At 49.0% G+C, this 17,272-nt stretch overlaps 1 protein-coding gene across 5 annotated transcripts in view; it reads left to right on the top strand.

The window, feature by feature from the left end:
* Positions 1 to 17,272, top strand: part of LOC102696088 (tenascin) — a 140,033-nt gene that overhangs the window by 97,038 nt on the left and 25,723 nt on the right. For all 5 annotated transcript variants that reach the window (XM_069183553.1, XM_069183554.1, XM_015366570.2 and 2 more), the window contains 9 exons: positions 5,884 to 6,461; positions 7,396 to 8,988; positions 10,846 to 11,109; positions 11,439 to 11,554; positions 12,376 to 12,529; positions 13,717 to 13,986; positions 14,683 to 14,868; positions 16,441 to 16,530; positions 16,917 to 17,180. In XM_069183553.1, the coding sequence (XP_069039654.1) occupies positions 5,993 to 6,461; positions 7,396 to 8,988; positions 10,846 to 11,109; positions 11,439 to 11,554; positions 12,376 to 12,529; positions 13,717 to 13,986; positions 14,683 to 14,868; positions 16,441 to 16,530; positions 16,917 to 17,180 (3,406 nt within the window). In that variant the 5' untranslated portion in view covers positions 5,884 to 5,992. The remainder of the gene's footprint in view (positions 1 to 5,883; positions 6,462 to 7,395; positions 8,989 to 10,845; positions 11,110 to 11,438; positions 11,555 to 12,375; positions 12,530 to 13,716; positions 13,987 to 14,682; positions 14,869 to 16,440; positions 16,531 to 16,916; positions 17,181 to 17,272) is intronic.

Genomic DNA, 17,272 nt, shown 5'->3' on the forward strand with positions numbered 1-17,272 from the left:
TTTAAAAGAAGCTTCTGTTTGTAATATGGGAGGGAATGGAAAAGTAGTGGCTGGAAAAGTCATTGTGGGCACAGAGAACTGGAATTCTGCTGTTTCCATTGAAATTTTAGATGTTTGGTATAAGGCTGTACTGGACAGTTAGTGCAGTTAGCATTCAGTAAAAGTTACTGTGGACCGATAGTGCTGTAGATTGTTTACAGTATATCTTTACATGGACATTTCTGCTTGCACACTCTTCAGTGAAGATCAGACACTCTACTGCTCTCACATTAGCAGCACCAGACTGAAACCTACCCAGCCCAACACGCAAGAGCTCTGATCGTTAAAGATAACCAGGGAGAGACGCTTGGCAGAACCTCAAAAGACAATCCCCAAGATCCTCGTGCTCAGTTTTTCAGTGCTTGGATATTAACAGAGATTTTCGTGTGGTTTCGTGTCTTTGTGGTTTCTGCATGATCTGCATTGCCAGCCAGCTACCAGCTGTGCAGGTTTCACCTGTGTTTTGATCTTTGACCTCATTCTTCTGAGCTCGCCCAGTCGTACATCCTGCTGTTTTCTAATGAAGTAGAACGCACCCCTCAGTTGTGCTTGAAGACCCTGGAGCATCTGTTTGAATGTCCGCTAAAGCACATCTGCCCAATGAGACTGAAAGCTTCTTTGAATTCTGTCTGCACAGTAACACTATGAGAACTCCAGTGTAGTTAACATTTTTTAATTTGGAGTTTTCTACCCCAGCACATCATGTGTTGAGTGAGCCCTTCTGTCGTGGGTTTTTTTCCTGCTTTTTCCTGTGATAGTGTAATTTAATCTGCTGGCTTTGAAACTGTGGAGGCGAAGTGTGACAGTATGCCTCTGTGTGTGTTCCCTAACTCCGCCACGGGAAGTCACATTCCACAGAGATTCAACAGGGGCAGAATCTTCTTCCATCAAATAAGACATTACTGTAGGCTTCATCAAGATTCACCCCGACACGGAAGATATTCTGCTGATTGCAGTATAGGGTTCGTCTAAATAAGTATGTGATACTGAAACTTTCTTTTACTGGAGCTCTTGGAGACTGTAAAATGCTACAGTGGGGTACAAAAAGATTTGCAGGAAACAATAAGATTACACAGGATGAAAAGCGTTTTTGGTGGAGTGTCTGAGCCATTAAAAAAGGACTGATTGTAATTGCTATAATCACCTCTGATACAGTAGTAAGGACAGTTTTATTCCATCAAAGCAACAAGCTAATTTGATCCTACCAGACATGCCTGTAATAACACTAAGCAAGGCCATTGCAATGGGAATTGGATAACCTATCATTAAAACTTTACTGTTATTCAATATGTGCTGCAAACTATTGGGTGCTATTGGTAGGATCCAATTAAACTTGCATTACCCAGCATTATATACCCAGTAAAGACTCGTGGGCGACCTTACAGCAACTATGTGACGGTCAGAGACAGGACCGAGAGCAAATCAGTCATTAGTTGTATTATAAAGAGCTACTTCTCAGATCAAAACCCGTTTATGCTTCTAATTTTGTTGCTACATCCCACCCCTGTTGAAAAGGAGCAAATGTCACAGGATTGTTACTACTGGTTAGTTTTCATCAAAGCAGTGTGTTTTATAGTCATATCATTTCCCCGTGCTGTTTGAACTAGGTTTTATTTCTGGAGAGAGTTAAAGACTCTCGGTTATTGGGTTTGTAGGGAATTAGTTGGCTGCACCTTGGATGGGGGGTACTAACCCGTCTCAGGGGGCACCCCCCTGCTATGTTGATATCCAGTTGGGTAAACTGGATGGACGGGAGAACCTTGCTCAAGGGGGCAACAGCAGTGTCCTTACCTGGGTTATGAATTTGCAGCCTTCCTGAGCAGAACAACTGAGAAACTATATAAAAGAAACACTACATCATTTCATCTAAGTTTGCATATTCAATATTGATGTTTAGGCTTGCAGTAGCACTGTAAATACTTTTTGATCTGCATTCCATATCACTGGTGTGTGATCTCAAATTCAAAAGATGCCGTATGAACTCTCTGGATGTATACAGGGAAGTCGAAGGTTTGTTTTCTTCACAATGAAGGCGTCCGTCTTGCCTGGTGAGGAGCTTGAATGAAAGAGAGAGAGAGAGCCCTCTGTTTGCCATCAGTGCCTCTAGCGCGTTGAGCATAGGAAAGCATCCAACCTTTAAAAAGAGCAGCTTGGCAAGACACTGGCTGCCCATTGCGTCCACTTCCTGGGCATGTCGGGGCTTTCAGAATACCCCAATTAGATCAGTAACAGACAAGGGATATTCATTAGTCAGATGCACCGAGCTGAGAAACGAACCTTGCAGGGCAGTGCTCTGAAGCTGAAGAACTGGAGTCTTTGTTTTATGTTACCAGTAATATTGGCAGCACAATGGGCTTACAGAGCCAACTGCAATAGACTCCAGTGCCTGTAATCTCAGATTCAAGGGGAACGTGGTGTGTGTGTGTGTAGCCATATTCACCCTGTTAAAAGAAGCAAACAGAAGCATTCCTCTTGTTACAAGAAGTGGTCCGCTTCTGAAAATGTCTACATAGATTTGTTCCCCTTTTAAAAAACCCTGTACCTATACTTCCCAGAACAAAGATGTATTTGAGACATCCCTTCTCGGAACAGACCCTTCACATATCACTGCTGCTATTGGTATTTTTTAAAATCTGAGTCCTGTATCTCAGAGCTCCTCTTTGTCACTGTGGAGCACACAACGCCATGAGGCCGTTGTTTGTCCTTTTTACTTGCTTGAAGCCTCTTTGTTCTGCTTCATGGCCTTGTGTTGGTGATGCAAAATTAACCTTGTGCTTTTCTCTCATATATAATACTTAACTAATTTTCTCTGGATCAGGTGTCGGTCTCTTCCATTTTAATATACTTTTTGAAATGACTTACGGAGGGCTTCAGTTTAAATTAAGTTATGACACAGTCATAACTGCTTTTGCAATTGCAGTGTGATCAAAGGAAATGGCTTGATTTTATTTCGAGTCCCGGAGAGTTTAGCATGTGACCTTGTGGAATCCCCTGGTAATAACACTAAGAAACCAAAAGGGAAAAGCAAATCCTTATTGTTTTCTGCCAGGAAAGTTCCCATGGGATTAGGAAGATGTGGTTGTACAGGGGGAAAGCTGAAGTCAGAATCTGGTGGAAGCCCAGGCCAGCGAGGTGGGCTTCTCTGTCGAGCAGGGAGAGAGGATGAGTGCGCGCATTTGACAGCGGGGTGCCAGCTCTCTTTGTTGTGGTCTCCCAGGCTGGCGCGCAGAAAAAGACAGCAGTCTAATTTAAATTCCGTCTGGTCTTTTTGACTCTTTCTGTGACAGCATTAGCATTTTATCTTGGCTTCGGAAGTGTAGTTATTGAAGGCATCTGGAAGAAACACCACAACCAACAAAAAAATCTACAGGGATCTGTTTGCATTTTTCCCACGCAAGAGAGAAAAATGTTGCGCGTTTTAGTAAAGTGCTTTTGATTAATGGCTGGATTGTAGGGGCTGAACTCTTATTTTTCGGACAAACACATGTTTGTTTTATAATTGGACAGGGCTGCATGTCATGACTAACATAATTCCAACTTGGTTGCAGGAGTCAGTAGTCATGGGCCTGATTGTGTTACCTAAGCTGGGTTCCAATCGTTGTATTGGCAAGTCCAGATTCAGCTTATTTTGTACAATGAAAAACACACAAGCGCACAAAGAAAAGGGCTGGGCTCCCTCAGAGCCTTCCTGTCACTTGGTTGAGAAGTGACAGGCAGAAATGAAAAATCTGCTCATCCATCCAGAACGAAATCATGGCCGCACTTCCAGGCAATTTCCCCGTAATTTTGTGTATCGAATTCCTGGGCTTCCGGCCGTCTGACGGGAGTGTGGGGCTACGGTGATTTTCTCGCGCGCGCCCCAGGGGAGGAGGCCCCAGCACCTCCCCGGCAGTCTGCCCTCGCGGGACTGATGCGCCGTCCCGCTGCAGCTGCCGCCTCGAGGCCCCTGGCCCTTTCTGCCGACGTGCGAGCCTGAGGGTCGCCCCTGGCATGAGCTGCAGGGCTCTCCACAGAGCTCATGGGTCACACACACAGTCTTGTGCTCTTTCCCCCCCCCTTCTTTTTGCCATTTGTTCCTGTGAGACCTGTCTGTCACTGCTCAGCTCTTGGGTTTAGAAAGCAGTTCCGAAACTAGGCTTTCTCTAGGGGCTGTACGTATCCAGAAGGCAACAGTATCCATTACCTGAATAGATGGATTAGGACACTGGGTAAGGCCACTGAGCCTTACATAAAGCTTTTCTGGAAAATCTCAGCACGGAGTAAGAGTGTTCTTTCCTGTCGCTAGTTTACTATTTGCTTTTAGCAAGTAAGTTTGCTAAAAAAAAAACGGCAACCGATTCCACACTTCCTGGAGCCTAAGATCCTCTTTAGACTCTTTAGAAAACTGGTGACATTTTGGATGAAAGGAGGTTGTTTTTTAGAATTCTCCCAAAAATAATCAATTTAGTGATTGTTGTTTGTAGTTTTTTTTTTTTCTGCCGTTGCTGGTTCTCCAGCCGTGCACAGGTGTTTTCTGGTTGACGTGTTGGCTCGGCGCACACAGGCGTGGTGCCGCGATGTTGCAGGGGGAATCCAGGTGCAGTTATCCCATCGGTCGCTGACAGGCGGTGTGTGTGTGTGTGTGTGTGTCTGCGGGTGGGCGGCATAACGAGAGTGTGAGGTGACACCGTGGTGAGTGGCGTTGAGAAGCCTGTCCGTTTGGGCCGTATCGCACATCCACATGGAGAAGGAGTGGCCACTCCCCTCCAGCTTGTACAGTCGCTAAAGAGTTTAGAAGTTCCAGCATCCCTTTTACAATCCCTTTGGAAAGACTGATCTCCCTCACAAGCGGGACCAGTATGCAGGCTCTAAGGTTGTGCATATATATATATATGATCTCCTTACCCAGTTTCAAGCTTGTCATTTTTTCCTCCTGCAATAAAGCAAGTAGCAGTGGCAGTTTCAATACTTACGCAAGCACTATTTTACGTTTGGGGGAGAGTGACCTCCTTCTCATTATCTGCTATACCCATCTTTTTTCTAAAACATTTTTACGCTGTTTCCTGACATCCACGCAGTGGAGAACTTTGCTGTGCAGATAGAAATGTGTTTAGCATCAAGATCAAAGAAAAAACATGTTTTGCAGTTGTTTCCCTTTCCAGATTGTTTGTTTATTGCACTCTATTTTCTCAGGCAATATTTCTTTCCAAGCTTGCATGGGAAAAGTTTCCCTCCTATAGCTTATTAGCAGCTAGCGAAAAAGAGCTGGGTGTCTGAGGCACGTTAAGAGAATTGCTTTTTCTGCATGTACAAATTTACAAAGAGGACAACAGAAACTGCAGATTAGTTGTCAATCATCAGCAGGGCATTAAACTGTCAGCTCTGTCTTCGAACCTGGACAGCCAGGACAGAGGAGGTTTGTTAGTCCAGGTGTTGCATGCATTCTGTAAAAGACTGGACCCTATGAAAGACACCCGCACAAATATTTCACAGACAGAGAGATGCATTCTTTCCCAGATTAAGAGCCATAATCTGTGGGGGAAAAAAAGGAACATTCACCTGGTCACTCTCGTGCTTGGGAAACAGACGGGAAACAATTGTTTGTATCAGTTGCATTCCCAAGTCCCTTCCCCCCTACCCCCCCCAATAAATAGGTGCACTGACTGTGTTGACCAGGTCACCAGGTACACAATGGTGAGAGCTTTGGTTTTACTACTCTGTAATCACCTGCTGTATCTTTAATCCAGTCCTGTTTGGAACCAGGTTTATTAAATGCCCCACTTCTTATCTTTTAGGGCTTCTCTTCTAATCTAATCATAACTGTGGCTCCTTTTCTCACTCTGTTTTTGTTTCCGCTCCGTACAGGACAGGTGCGCCCACTCCCCTGCCCTCGTCTCTGAAGCACTTGGCACCGTCCTGTTCGACTGCACTGTGCAGGACGTTTGAGGAAAGGACCGGACGCTGACGGGAAAGCATGAGGCTTCAAGGCTTTGTCCTGGTCTGCCTGGCTGCAGTCTCCGTGCTTCATCTTGCAGATGCAGGGCTGATCAAGAAAGTGATTCGGCACCGGAGAGAGGTCCTGGCATCTCCCAGAGTGGAGAACGTCACTCTCCCGAGCCCAGACCAGCCCGTTGTCTTTAACCACGTCTACAACATCAATGTCCCCATGGGCTCCATGTGCTTGGTAGACCTCGACTCCCCGGGAGGAACGGAGCTCAAGCCCAAAGCCCCCTCGGATGTCCACGCCACCGAGCACACTGTGGACGGGGACAACCAGATAGTCTTCACCCATCGCATCAATATCCCCCGCCAGGCCTGCGGCTGTGCCAATGCCCCGGACATCAAGGACCTCTTGAGCCGCCTGGAGCTGCTGGAAGGGCAGGTGTCCCAGCTGAGGGAGCAGTGCGGCAGTGGGGCTGGCTGCTGCGGTGCCCCGGCCACAGGTAGGAGCAGCCAGCGTCCTGCAGGCCTGAAGACGATCCTCAGCCGTCAGGGCCCTGCCTGTTTGCACGCCGCCATGCTTTCACTTTGAATCGTTTTGCAAACCTGCGTCTTGCAAGAAGGTCTCGCCTGCCATGCTTTAATCTCTTATCATCACAAGGATATACGTTTTTTTTGCTATAACTTGCAGCCTTTGTTTCATGCTTTGCAAGACAGTGCTTGATGACAGAGGCCTTTTATGTAAGTTAAAGTTGACATTTGTAGGTTTGGGCAGAACTGTCTCTGGCATTGCAAAGGCCTGTTCCGCAGGTTCCCTTTTACCTTTGTTTGATGCTGTAGCTTGTAGTCCTCCATGACGTCACTACCTGAAAAGCTATTAATATTATACGGCACCCCTCTCTCTCCCTTGCATTGGTCTTAATGCATCCTTCCTACATCCCCTCTCCACCTGAGCAGCTGCACCTTGGTTAATTTCTCTCCTTGCTTGGAGGTCCTGACTTGCCCCTCCTCTTCTCCTGCCCCAACAACTGCCTCTCCTATGGACAGGTTGTTGATCAGAAAACCTTAACCCAGTGCCTCTTGTGCCCAACTTAGATAAGATAAAATCACTTTATTGGCCAAATACAATTACCCCAGCTTGCTCTCCATGAGACACACAGACAGGGAGAGAAGCTGGGGGTCAGAGCGCAGGGTCAGCCATTTATATGGCGCCCCTGGAGCAGCTGGGGTTAAGGTCCTTGCTCAGGGGCCCAACAGAGTAGGATTCCTCTGCCGGCTGCGGGATACGAACCGGCAACCTTCCTGAGCCACAGAGCCACCCCTCCGCCCTGTTCTCAACAGACATCCCTCAAAGCATCTAACAGTTACTCCTTGTGAGCTGAGAAACGTGCCCCCTGTGTCCTGCGGGTAAATAACCTCTTGCCCTGTTGCCCGCAGGTCTCGTGGACGTGAAGCCGTACTGCAACGGCCATGGCAACTACAGCACGGACACCTGTAGCTGTTTGTGTGAGCCGGGCTGGAAGGGCCCCAACTGCACGGAGCCGGAGTGTCCCGGCGACTGCCAGGACCAGGGCCGCTGCGTGGACGGCGTGTGCGTGTGCTTCGAGGGCTACACGGGCGAAGACTGCGGGGTGGAGCTGTGCACCGTGGACTGCGGCGAGCACGGGCAGTGCGTGGACGGGGTCTGCATCTGTGCGGAGGGCTACACCGGGGAGGACTGCTCCCAGACCCGCTGCCTCAACAACTGCCTGGGCCGGGGCCGCTGCGTGGACGACGAGTGCGTGTGCGACGAGGGCTTCACGGGCGAAGACTGCTCCGAGCTCATCTGCCCCAACGACTGCTACGACCGGGGCCGCTGCGTCGACGGCGTCTGCTTCTGCGACGAGGGCTTCACGGGGGAGGACTGCGGCGAGCTGACCTGCCCCGGGAACTGCAACAGCCGCGGCTACTGCGTGGACGGGCAGTGCGTCTGCAGCGCGGGCTACGCCGGCGAGGACTGCGGCGAGCTCACCTGCCCCAACGACTGCCGCGGCCGCGGGCGCTGCGTCAACGGGCAGTGCGTCTGCGACGAGGGCTTCGTGGGCGAGGACTGCGGCGAGCTGGCGTGCCCCAGCAACTGCAACGACAGGGGGCGCTGCGTCAACGGGCAGTGCGTCTGCGACGTGGGCTTCACGGGGGAGGACTGCGGCGAGCTCTCCTGCCCCAACAACTGCCTGGACCGCGGGCGCTGCGTCAACGGCCAGTGTGTCTGCGACGAGGGCTTCGCCGGGGAGGACTGCAGCCTGAAGACCTGCCCCAACGACTGCTTCGGCCGGGGGGACTGCGTGGACGGGAAGTGCGCCTGCTTCGCCGGGTTCACCGGGGAGGACTGCAGCGAGCTGACCTGCCCCGGGGACTGCCGGGGCCGCGGGCGCTGCGTCGACGGCCTCTGCGTGTGCGACGAGGGCTTCGCCGGAGACGACTGCGGCCAGAAGACCTGCCCCAACGACTGCCTGGAGAGGGGCGTCTGCCTGGACGGGCGCTGCGTCTGCAACGAGGGCTACACGGGGCTGGACTGCTCTGAGCTCACCTGCCCTGCCAACTGCAACGACAGGGGGCGCTGTGTCAACGGGCAGTGCGTCTGCGACGAGGGCTTTGTGGGCGAAGACTGCGGCGAGCTGGGGTGCCCCAATAACTGCAATGACAGGGGGCGCTGCGTCAACGGGCAGTGCGTCTGCGACGAGGGCTTCGTGGGCGAAGACTGTGGCGAGCTGGGGTGCCCCAATAACTGCAACGACAGGGGGCGCTGTGTCAACGGGCAGTGCGTCTGTGACGAGGGCTTCGTGGGTGAAGACTGTGGCGAGCTGGGGTGCCCCGATAACTGCAACGACAGGGGGCGCTGTGTCAACGGGCAGTGCGTCTGTGACGAGGGCTTCGTGGGTGAAGACTGTGGCGAGCTGGGGTGCCCCAATAACTGCAACGACAGGGGGCGCTGTGTCAACGGGCAGTGCGTCTGCGACGAGGGCTACATCGGCGAAGACTGCTCTGAAGGTCAGCTTCTCAATATTCCTTAAAGACACAGTTCCTCATGCAGATACCGTTGGTAGAAAAATTGGACTCCAGCTGTGGGTCGTGCTGTTATGGCATTGTAAATGAATCACCTCTTCAGTTGAAGGTATTTTAAAATGACACAGTTTTTCCACTTCACATCAGTGGCACTGCACTTCCAAAATTAAGATGTCCACGTTGTCATTTTTTTCTTTTGCTTTGAAGACTTCTTGAAAACTCATTTATCCAGCTTGAGCTCAAAGGCAGAGACGGTCCTCTTGGGCCTTCCTGTCTTCTTTCCAAGGAAGAAACGTTTCGTTCTGCCAGGCACCTGAAACAGCCTTTCTGTGCCGTAACAACAATACGCTTGAGGCGGGAAGGGTCAGTCGTGCTGTATCTTAGAAGTGGGGCTTGTTTGCTGGGTATTGGAATAACTTTCCCTCAGCTCTTCCATCCGTCTCAATCACTTGGGTTTTAAGTTTTTAAACCTTGATTTACCCAGGTTTTTAAAAAGGACTTAAATGTCGAAATCAGCGAATAATGTGGCCCAAATTTTTGCCTTTTGAAGTGTTAGTTCACAGCAGCGTAGCAGGGTATCCTGTTGTAATGTTAGTTACCAGTAAAACGATACTTGAATTTTGCACTCAAGAATGTTAATGTTATTTTACTCCCAATTTGAAAATCTTTCTATACCCGAATTAAAAAATGAATTTCCGGATCAAATCGACAACTGCTCTACTTATAAACAGAGTTTAAAACAGTCTTTTTTCATGTCGTTTGTATGTTTATTACTGTTTCCATTTTTTATTTATTTAAGTGAATTTTTTCCAGCCCAGCCCTTTTTTGTTAAACACCAAGCAGAAATGGCAGACCTTTTAAGACAAGGCGGTGACGGTTATGAAATCCTCTTCTGGAAAGCAATCATATAGAGAAATGGTGAAGACATTGCACATGGTAGCACACCTCATAATTGAGTTCTTGTGTACACTAATGATGCAGTAGGCACCCAGGCTCTTTAATTAGCTGGACTTTGGGCACAGTCATGATAACTGCAGCCCACATGTGCTTCAGAGTCATTTTCCCTGCCTAGAAAATGGGTTTCTGCAGCTTCAAGGAACTCAGCCCTGAGGTGAAAATGATTCACACTAAACTGGGATGTAGGAACGTTAAAGGTTGAAGTAACTAGCTTTGTACCCATGACCTGCTGAAAGACATGACATGGCAGCAAAGTGGAATAGAGGTTAGGAATCAGGGCTCCAGCGTAGCGGCTTCTGGGTTTGAGCCCTGCTGTAGTGAAATGCCCAGCTGCAAGACGGGGTCTCCAGGTTGTCATTATGAATGAGAGTTTGTTCTCAACTGACTTACCTTCTGAAAGAGAAAAGCATATTTTTCCTGCTCATACTTCTTTCTTTTGGGAAAAGACACATAATTGACAAATCATACCAGGATTTTAAAAATGGAGCCCGAACCCTCGATTGCCATTAAGGAGTCCCTGGTGAAATGCGTCTTTGTTCTTTTCTGGCGTATTTTTTTTCCCAAAAGCAATCTTCATAACTCTTCTAGGATGACTATCTATTTCGCTGTATTTAGAGGCTGGAAAGTTTTGTAGCTTATGTGCAGTTATTAAACTGGGGATTGTTGAAAGGAATAGTTTTGCAAACTCGTAATTACTGCCATAAGAGTACATCAGGAAAAATATTTAGCAAACTTAGTTCCATGGTGTAGAGTCTCTTTGCGGTTTTAAATTTTAAACAGGTCTGGGTGGAGATGTGGAAAAAAGGACATAAATGATAATGAATTGTGAGTCTGAATATCCTTAATGAAATTCTCCGCTAGTCAGGTGTTCTGTTCTGTTGGCAGTGTCCCCACCTAAGGATCTGACCGTGACGGAGGTGACCCCTGAGACCGTCAACTTGACCTGGGCCAACGAGATGAGCGTGACTGAGTACCTCATCACCTACATCCCCACCTCCCCCGGAGGCCTGGAGCTGGACTTCCGTGTGCCGGGAGACAAGCGTGCCGCGACCATCCGCGAGCTGGAGCCTGGCGTGGAGTACCTGGTCAACGTCTACGCCGTCCTCAACAACAAGAGGAGCATCCCCGTCAGTGCCCGCGTTGCCACACGTACGTCATGACGCAGCCGGGCCACTTCCAGGCTCAGGCCTGCGTTTGTAACATGTCCACGTCAACAAGGTCAAACTGTATAACCCATTCATTTAGTGTTTAAAAAAGGAGGTGAAAACTGTCCTGCAGGCTTTGTAGTGAGAATAAGGGGGTGTGGTGTAATTCTGAGCATTGTTTTGTTAGTTACTGAAGCTTTTATGCATTTTCTCTTGGTGCGTGGAGGTCTGCTTCTTGACCTTTATCGTAGCATAGATCAGCTCGTAATCCAGGCAGTTCGCACACGGGCGACAGTCAGGGGCTCATGGGTTGCTCCCCTGTGTCTCCTGCAGACCTCCCAGAGCCCGAGGGACTGAAGTTCAAGTCGGTGCGGGAGACCTCCGTGGAGGTGCAGTGGGATCCCCTGGACATCTCCTTCGATGGCTGGAACCTCATCTTCAGAAACACGGTGAGCTCCCCCTGCCCTCCGTAGGAGCCACGAGTGCAGCCGTGTCTGGGGAAACGGACCTCGAGGGCTGTTGCGCAAGTGTGCGGCGTCTGTGAAAGCCCTGATGGAACAGAGCTTCCTAACATCAACTACCGAGTAACTCCTGGCGATGATCCTGATGTCCATAAAATCTGGAGCCTCCTTATTGTTTTTGCAGGGCTTTCATTAAGGGAAACTTTGGGAGCAGTTAAATAAACAAAGAGAAGAGCCATGAGCCAGGACTTCCATACCAGCTTTTATTGGTGTTAGACTCTCTTCTACTCTAAACTCGGTTTATGGCTCCTGAATAAATTCCAAAGATCTGCATTATTCGCGCATGAATGAAAGAGCCTTTTGCACCTTGCACTATCCATCGTTGCCAGACTGTTTTTTTTATATATGCAAGGGAAATTGGAAGGGCGTCACAGTTCGGTGGCCATTCCATTTTACAGCATGTTTAATGCCAGCTTTTTTATTTCAAAACCACTGCTGAGCATTTCCAAAATATGTCAGGTCCTGTTCCAGTCAGACTTTGGAATTTTAAATGATTTTTAAATGATTTTCCTCTGACTTATGTCTCATTATCATTATCTAACTGCTGTTTTCCAGAAGCTATTTGTTCTGACCTCTATTATCCTCCACTGATGTGTCCCCATGGTTTTCAGTGGGATGTTTATAACAAGGGTCATCATTTAACCATCATATGCTGTGGTGGAATTGCCCCTGTCTAGCCTTTGCAGAGGAGCAAGTCCAACACCAGTGAAGCCGTTGACTGTAGACACTGCCCTTTTGACATTTTGCAGAAGGAAGAGAACGGCGGGATTTCCAACACCCTGACGAGACCGGAGACGAGCTACACACAGTCCGGTCTGGGGCCGGGGCAGGAGTATGAGGTCACTCTCCACATCGTGAAGAACGGCACCCGCGGCCCCGGAGCCTCCAAGAATGTTGTCACTAGTAAGAGACTCCCCCTCCCACTCCGACGGGAATATCCCCCCCCCCCCCCCTTCTCCAGACCCTGCCACTTCCCACTCCAACTTTTATTGCTTGATATGATGGCCAGGGTTGCCTCGTATACTTGGGACACATACTGAATTATACACAAAATGTATATGCCTCAAACACTCCCCTGTTAGATGAAATCATAAACGAAGGCATTGATTTACAAAGTGATGACTCAACACACGTAGCAAGTGAGACGGCAAACATTCAGAGAGGTTACTGAAGATGTGTGCGTGTCTTTGACATCCGCTGTCACTTCTCAGTGCTCCCACTGAGCTAGTGCTCACGCAGCAGTGCAGCAGCTCCACAAAGGGCGGGAAGACATCCCTCATCACATGTTAATATGGGTCTGGCATTTCCAGATAATGGAGACCACTTCCCCCAGCCTCTAGCCTTCCATTCATCACTTTGTTTCTGTTTTACAACCTCCCTCTTTGACGTGTATACTGCAGTGAGTACTGAGGAAATCAGTAGAAACTTCAGAGGGTCTGTAGGGGAATGACAACCATTACCACCTAAAAATACGCAGTGGACCTGAACTTCAAATGAGGACAGCACAGCAAGTTTATCTGTCTTGCACTGAAGGTGGCATGTGTTCCCTGCCCTGTGATTCATTTAGCTTGTGCATCCTCCATACATGTGTGACCTCCATAATGTAGCCTAATGCTCCTGTGGTCTATCTGTAATGCCTCGGCAGTATTCATTTTGTTTAAACTAGGATGTCCTCAGTATGCTCTTTAATTGTTTAACTAATCCTTCTGGTTGTCAATTAAACAATTAAGGAGGTGGTTGACTTAAAATTTAGCAATGAAGTGGATCAGACAGGCTGCAGCCTGAGTGGCCCTGGATTTAACTCCATCCACCGTGAAGTCTGAAATTGTTCTGATGCTGCGGTGTGTGATTTCATAGTTGCATCATTTTATTTCCGTGGTGTTCCCGTATGTAGGAGGGGACCAACTTTATCCCCAGTGAAGAGCAGCCTCCTCCTGGCTGACACTCTGCGCCAGCAGCCCAGCAGCAGGAGTGAGGAATGGGGAACTGCTTCAGGGTTTCAGATGAGTTCAGGGGGAACTGTAGGAGGGCCACCTCGCTGGTTCTGTGGGCGCACCCTCTCAGCTCCCCTGGTTTATTCTGCCTCGCAGAGATCGACGCCCCGAGCCAGGTGGAGGTGCGCGATGTGACCGACTCCACGGCCTTCATCACCTGGTTCAAGCCGGTGGCTCAGGTGGACGGTGTCACCCTGTCCTATGGGCCCGGCTCGCAGCTCTCGGACAGAACCACCGTGGAGCTCTCCTCCGCGGACTCCCAGTACAACGTGGGCAACCTGAAACCGGACACGGAGTACGAGGTGTCGCTGGTGTCCCGGCGCGGAGACATGCGGAGCGACCCGGTCTCGGAGACGTTCACCACGGGTGAGGCAGCGCCACTGGGCCGAGTCTCCATCAAGACACAGTAGCAAGAGCCGGCCAACGATCAGAAACTCGTTATGCCTTTGGAAAGGGTTTGAGTTGAAAAGTCGATGATTGAAAAACTGGCTGGACTCAAAGCGCAGTAGCTGGACTGTGTTGAGACCCTGTGAGAAATGCTCCTTTCTTAAGGGAACAAAAAAGTAAGCAGGTCACTGAAGGTCACCCAGAACTGGATTTTTCTGCCTTCCCTGTTCTTTAGGCACACTGAAATGCACTTTGTATCATTTTGGTAATGAAATCTGCGAGCGACCTGATGAATGTGCATTGTAGGCGTTTCCTTCTAGTTGGCAGTCAGACCAGCAATATAAATTGACAAGAGGTCTTTTATCACGGTCCAGCTCGTTCAAATTGCTCTCTATAATGCTTGACATCTAGATTTGAGGACGCAGCGTTTCTCATTTCTTTGTCACAGTGGGTAGCAACATTGCTTCTGCTGCTGACTGGTTCCTTTTGTGTGTCTTTAGCAGTTGGTTTAGTCCAGATATTTCAGCAAGGATATTCCTAGAAAGTATGAGAAATTCGATTTCCTATAATTACCAGTGTTTTCTTTGTAGATCGATGCAGGTGTAAAAGTGAACGATCATGCTCTTTGTCAGGCGTAGAGCTCATTTTTGAACCCCCCCTTTTTCTGTGCGCCAGATCTGGATGCCCCCAAAAATCTGCAGGCCATTTCCCAGACTGACAACAGCATCACCCTGGAGTGGAGGAACAGCAAGGCCAACGTGAACAGCTACCGGATCAAGTACGCCCCCATCTCCGGCGGAGAGCACGTGGAGATCACCGTGCCCAGGGGCCGGCAAAGCACCACCAGGACCAACCTCACTGGTATGGGGCCAGCAGACCCCGGGCTGTGTCCAGTCTGTGCAGCAGTGGGGGCTCCCGAACGGTCAAAGTGATGGAAGCAGCTTCGTACTACCTTCTCTTTCGCCTGAAGTGAGGCACTTTGTCAGGGTGGTCCAGCTCAGCTCCTGGAGACTGATGTGTCTGTGGGTTTTCTAGGTCTGTTTAAATCCGTGACACCTGAAGAGCTGGTAAATTGGCCCAATCAAGCCAACAAAGAGGTTATTTAGGTCATTTAGAGCCGAGTTGGCATGAAGATCTGCAGACACACTGGTCCTCCAGGACTGGACTTGGACCACCCTGCTGTAATGGTTGGATTCCATTAACAGATGTCTGAATTTGTTCCCCGCTAGTCTCTGCTTTCCGTCTTTAGCTCCCTTAATAGAACAGAAACCTTTTCTTTCTTCTTGAATAATTGGCAGCTTTTAACTGTTCTGTAAGAGTTACAGTTTTTCACAATATAGGACTTTTGTTGCTTTACATGAATGGATCAGGTGCCGTGAAAGCATGCGTTTTGGATGTGTGGTTCTAATTGAATGTTTTGCCAAATGCCTACATTTTAAACTGCAAGCTCATAATGTGTCACAGCGGGTCTCTGTCTTCTTGTTTGTAGTTTTTATTTACGTGACGCAGCAGAAGTTCTGGTTTCTAGCGGTGCGATAGGAGAGAAGGTTGGAGCTGTTTAACGGAGGCTCTTCTGCCCTTTCCTTCTTGTTTCAGAGAGACCTGGAAAGGCTGTGAACAGCAATAAGAATTGACATTTCTTCTGCGCTTCTCACTTTATAGCCGGTGCTTTTGTACGCATGCAGAGATTATTCCGTCTAAGAAAGATATTTTTAAATGTTAATAGTTTCTTTGTCTGACTCTCTTCTTTGTTCCTGTCAAGAACACTGCAGGGTCATTCAGCTAATAACTTTAAAAGCTTTGCTACTCACCTCACGTTTTTGTCATGTTATCATCTGTAATTAACGTCACGCTTGTGAATTTACTGATAATGACTTTGCTGTGCATTCAGTATAATTTTATGCTTTGAGGCTCCTACACAATAACCCTTGTAAGTTAATAAATGATATAAGTGCACGAAATCGCAGGCCTTAAGCAGAAAGTCTAATTGCAGTGTGGAATGGCTCCCTCAGCCATTAAGAAGTAAGAATTATATAGGCAGACCTCGTCCTGAGCTATCAACTTGTCCTGTGATTAGCAGAATTAAAAAAAATCGAACTGAAAATCTTTTGGATAAGAATAGATAGAAAGATATCTTCACCTCTTAAATTCTCTTTGCACTGCTAAGAGAATAACCTGACGGCTTCTTCTTGGATCCAAACAGCTCATGGAAGTGCATCCACTCACAGTGCACTTGGCTGTGCCGTATTTTCATTGGCCGGTTTGATTTGGATTTCAGGCAGGCTTGTAATGGCTTGCTGCAAATGAAAGATTCCGATTTTTGTCACAACAGGTATCATGTTGCGGTTTTTATATGAATGGTACGGCGGGCACAGTGTGTTACAAGGTACCATTTTCTAGGACTTCACCAGCTTTCCTTTTTGTGTTTGCAAGGCCTGAGGCCAGGCACCGAGTACGGGCTGGGTGTCACGGCTGTGAAGAAGGACAGAGAGAGCATGCCCGCTACCATCAACGCAGCCACCGGTAAGCACATCGGGGACTAGGCCTGTGTCAGTAAGAAGTCTATGTATTGTGTGTCTAAGCTTCTCTTGTCCTTTTTCAGAAAAGCCCAAAATAGATAACTAAAAGCTGCTTTAGTACAATGGCCTGAGGAAGGCCAAAGTAGGGCCGTTTTATAAAAGAATGGCTCCGCCACAAAGCACTCGAGTGAATTAAGTGCAGAATGATCGAGTGAAATTGGTCAGTTGTGCAGTTGAACTAAGCGGGAAATTCCAATGGCTAGATTTTCCTAACTTTAGCCAGCACACGGGGATTAACAGCGCCATGCCAATTAGGACCTGAGTTGCCCGATCAGGCACCTCTGGGGGTGCACCTCCTGTACGCTGACCCTGTGCCCCCTCACCCCTCAGAACTGGATGCGCCCCTGGACCTGGAGGTGAGCGGGTCGACGGAGAGGGCGCTCTTGCTGCGCTGGAGGCGGCCCCTGGCCAAGATCGACATCTACCGCCTGGTGTACGTGTCGGCGGACGGGAAGAGACAGGAAGTGGAGCTGCCCTCCGACGCCAGCTCCTACACCCTGAGCGGCCTGGATCCCGGCATGCGCTACACCATCACGCTGACCGCGGAGAGGGGCAGGCAGCGCAGCCAGGCAGCCACTGTCACCGGTTCCACGGGTAAGTGCAGGGGCCCTGTGCCACGGTGCAGGAGCAGCTCGCCATCGTGCTTGGCTGCGGGCAGACCGGGGGGTGTATTCTGCGCCCCTTGG

Source organism: Lepisosteus oculatus, chromosome 24 (assembly GCF_040954835.1).
Source record: "Lepisosteus oculatus isolate fLepOcu1 chromosome 24, fLepOcu1.hap2, whole genome shotgun sequence".
Taxonomy (NCBI): domain Eukaryota; kingdom Metazoa; phylum Chordata; class Actinopteri; order Semionotiformes; family Lepisosteidae; genus Lepisosteus; species Lepisosteus oculatus.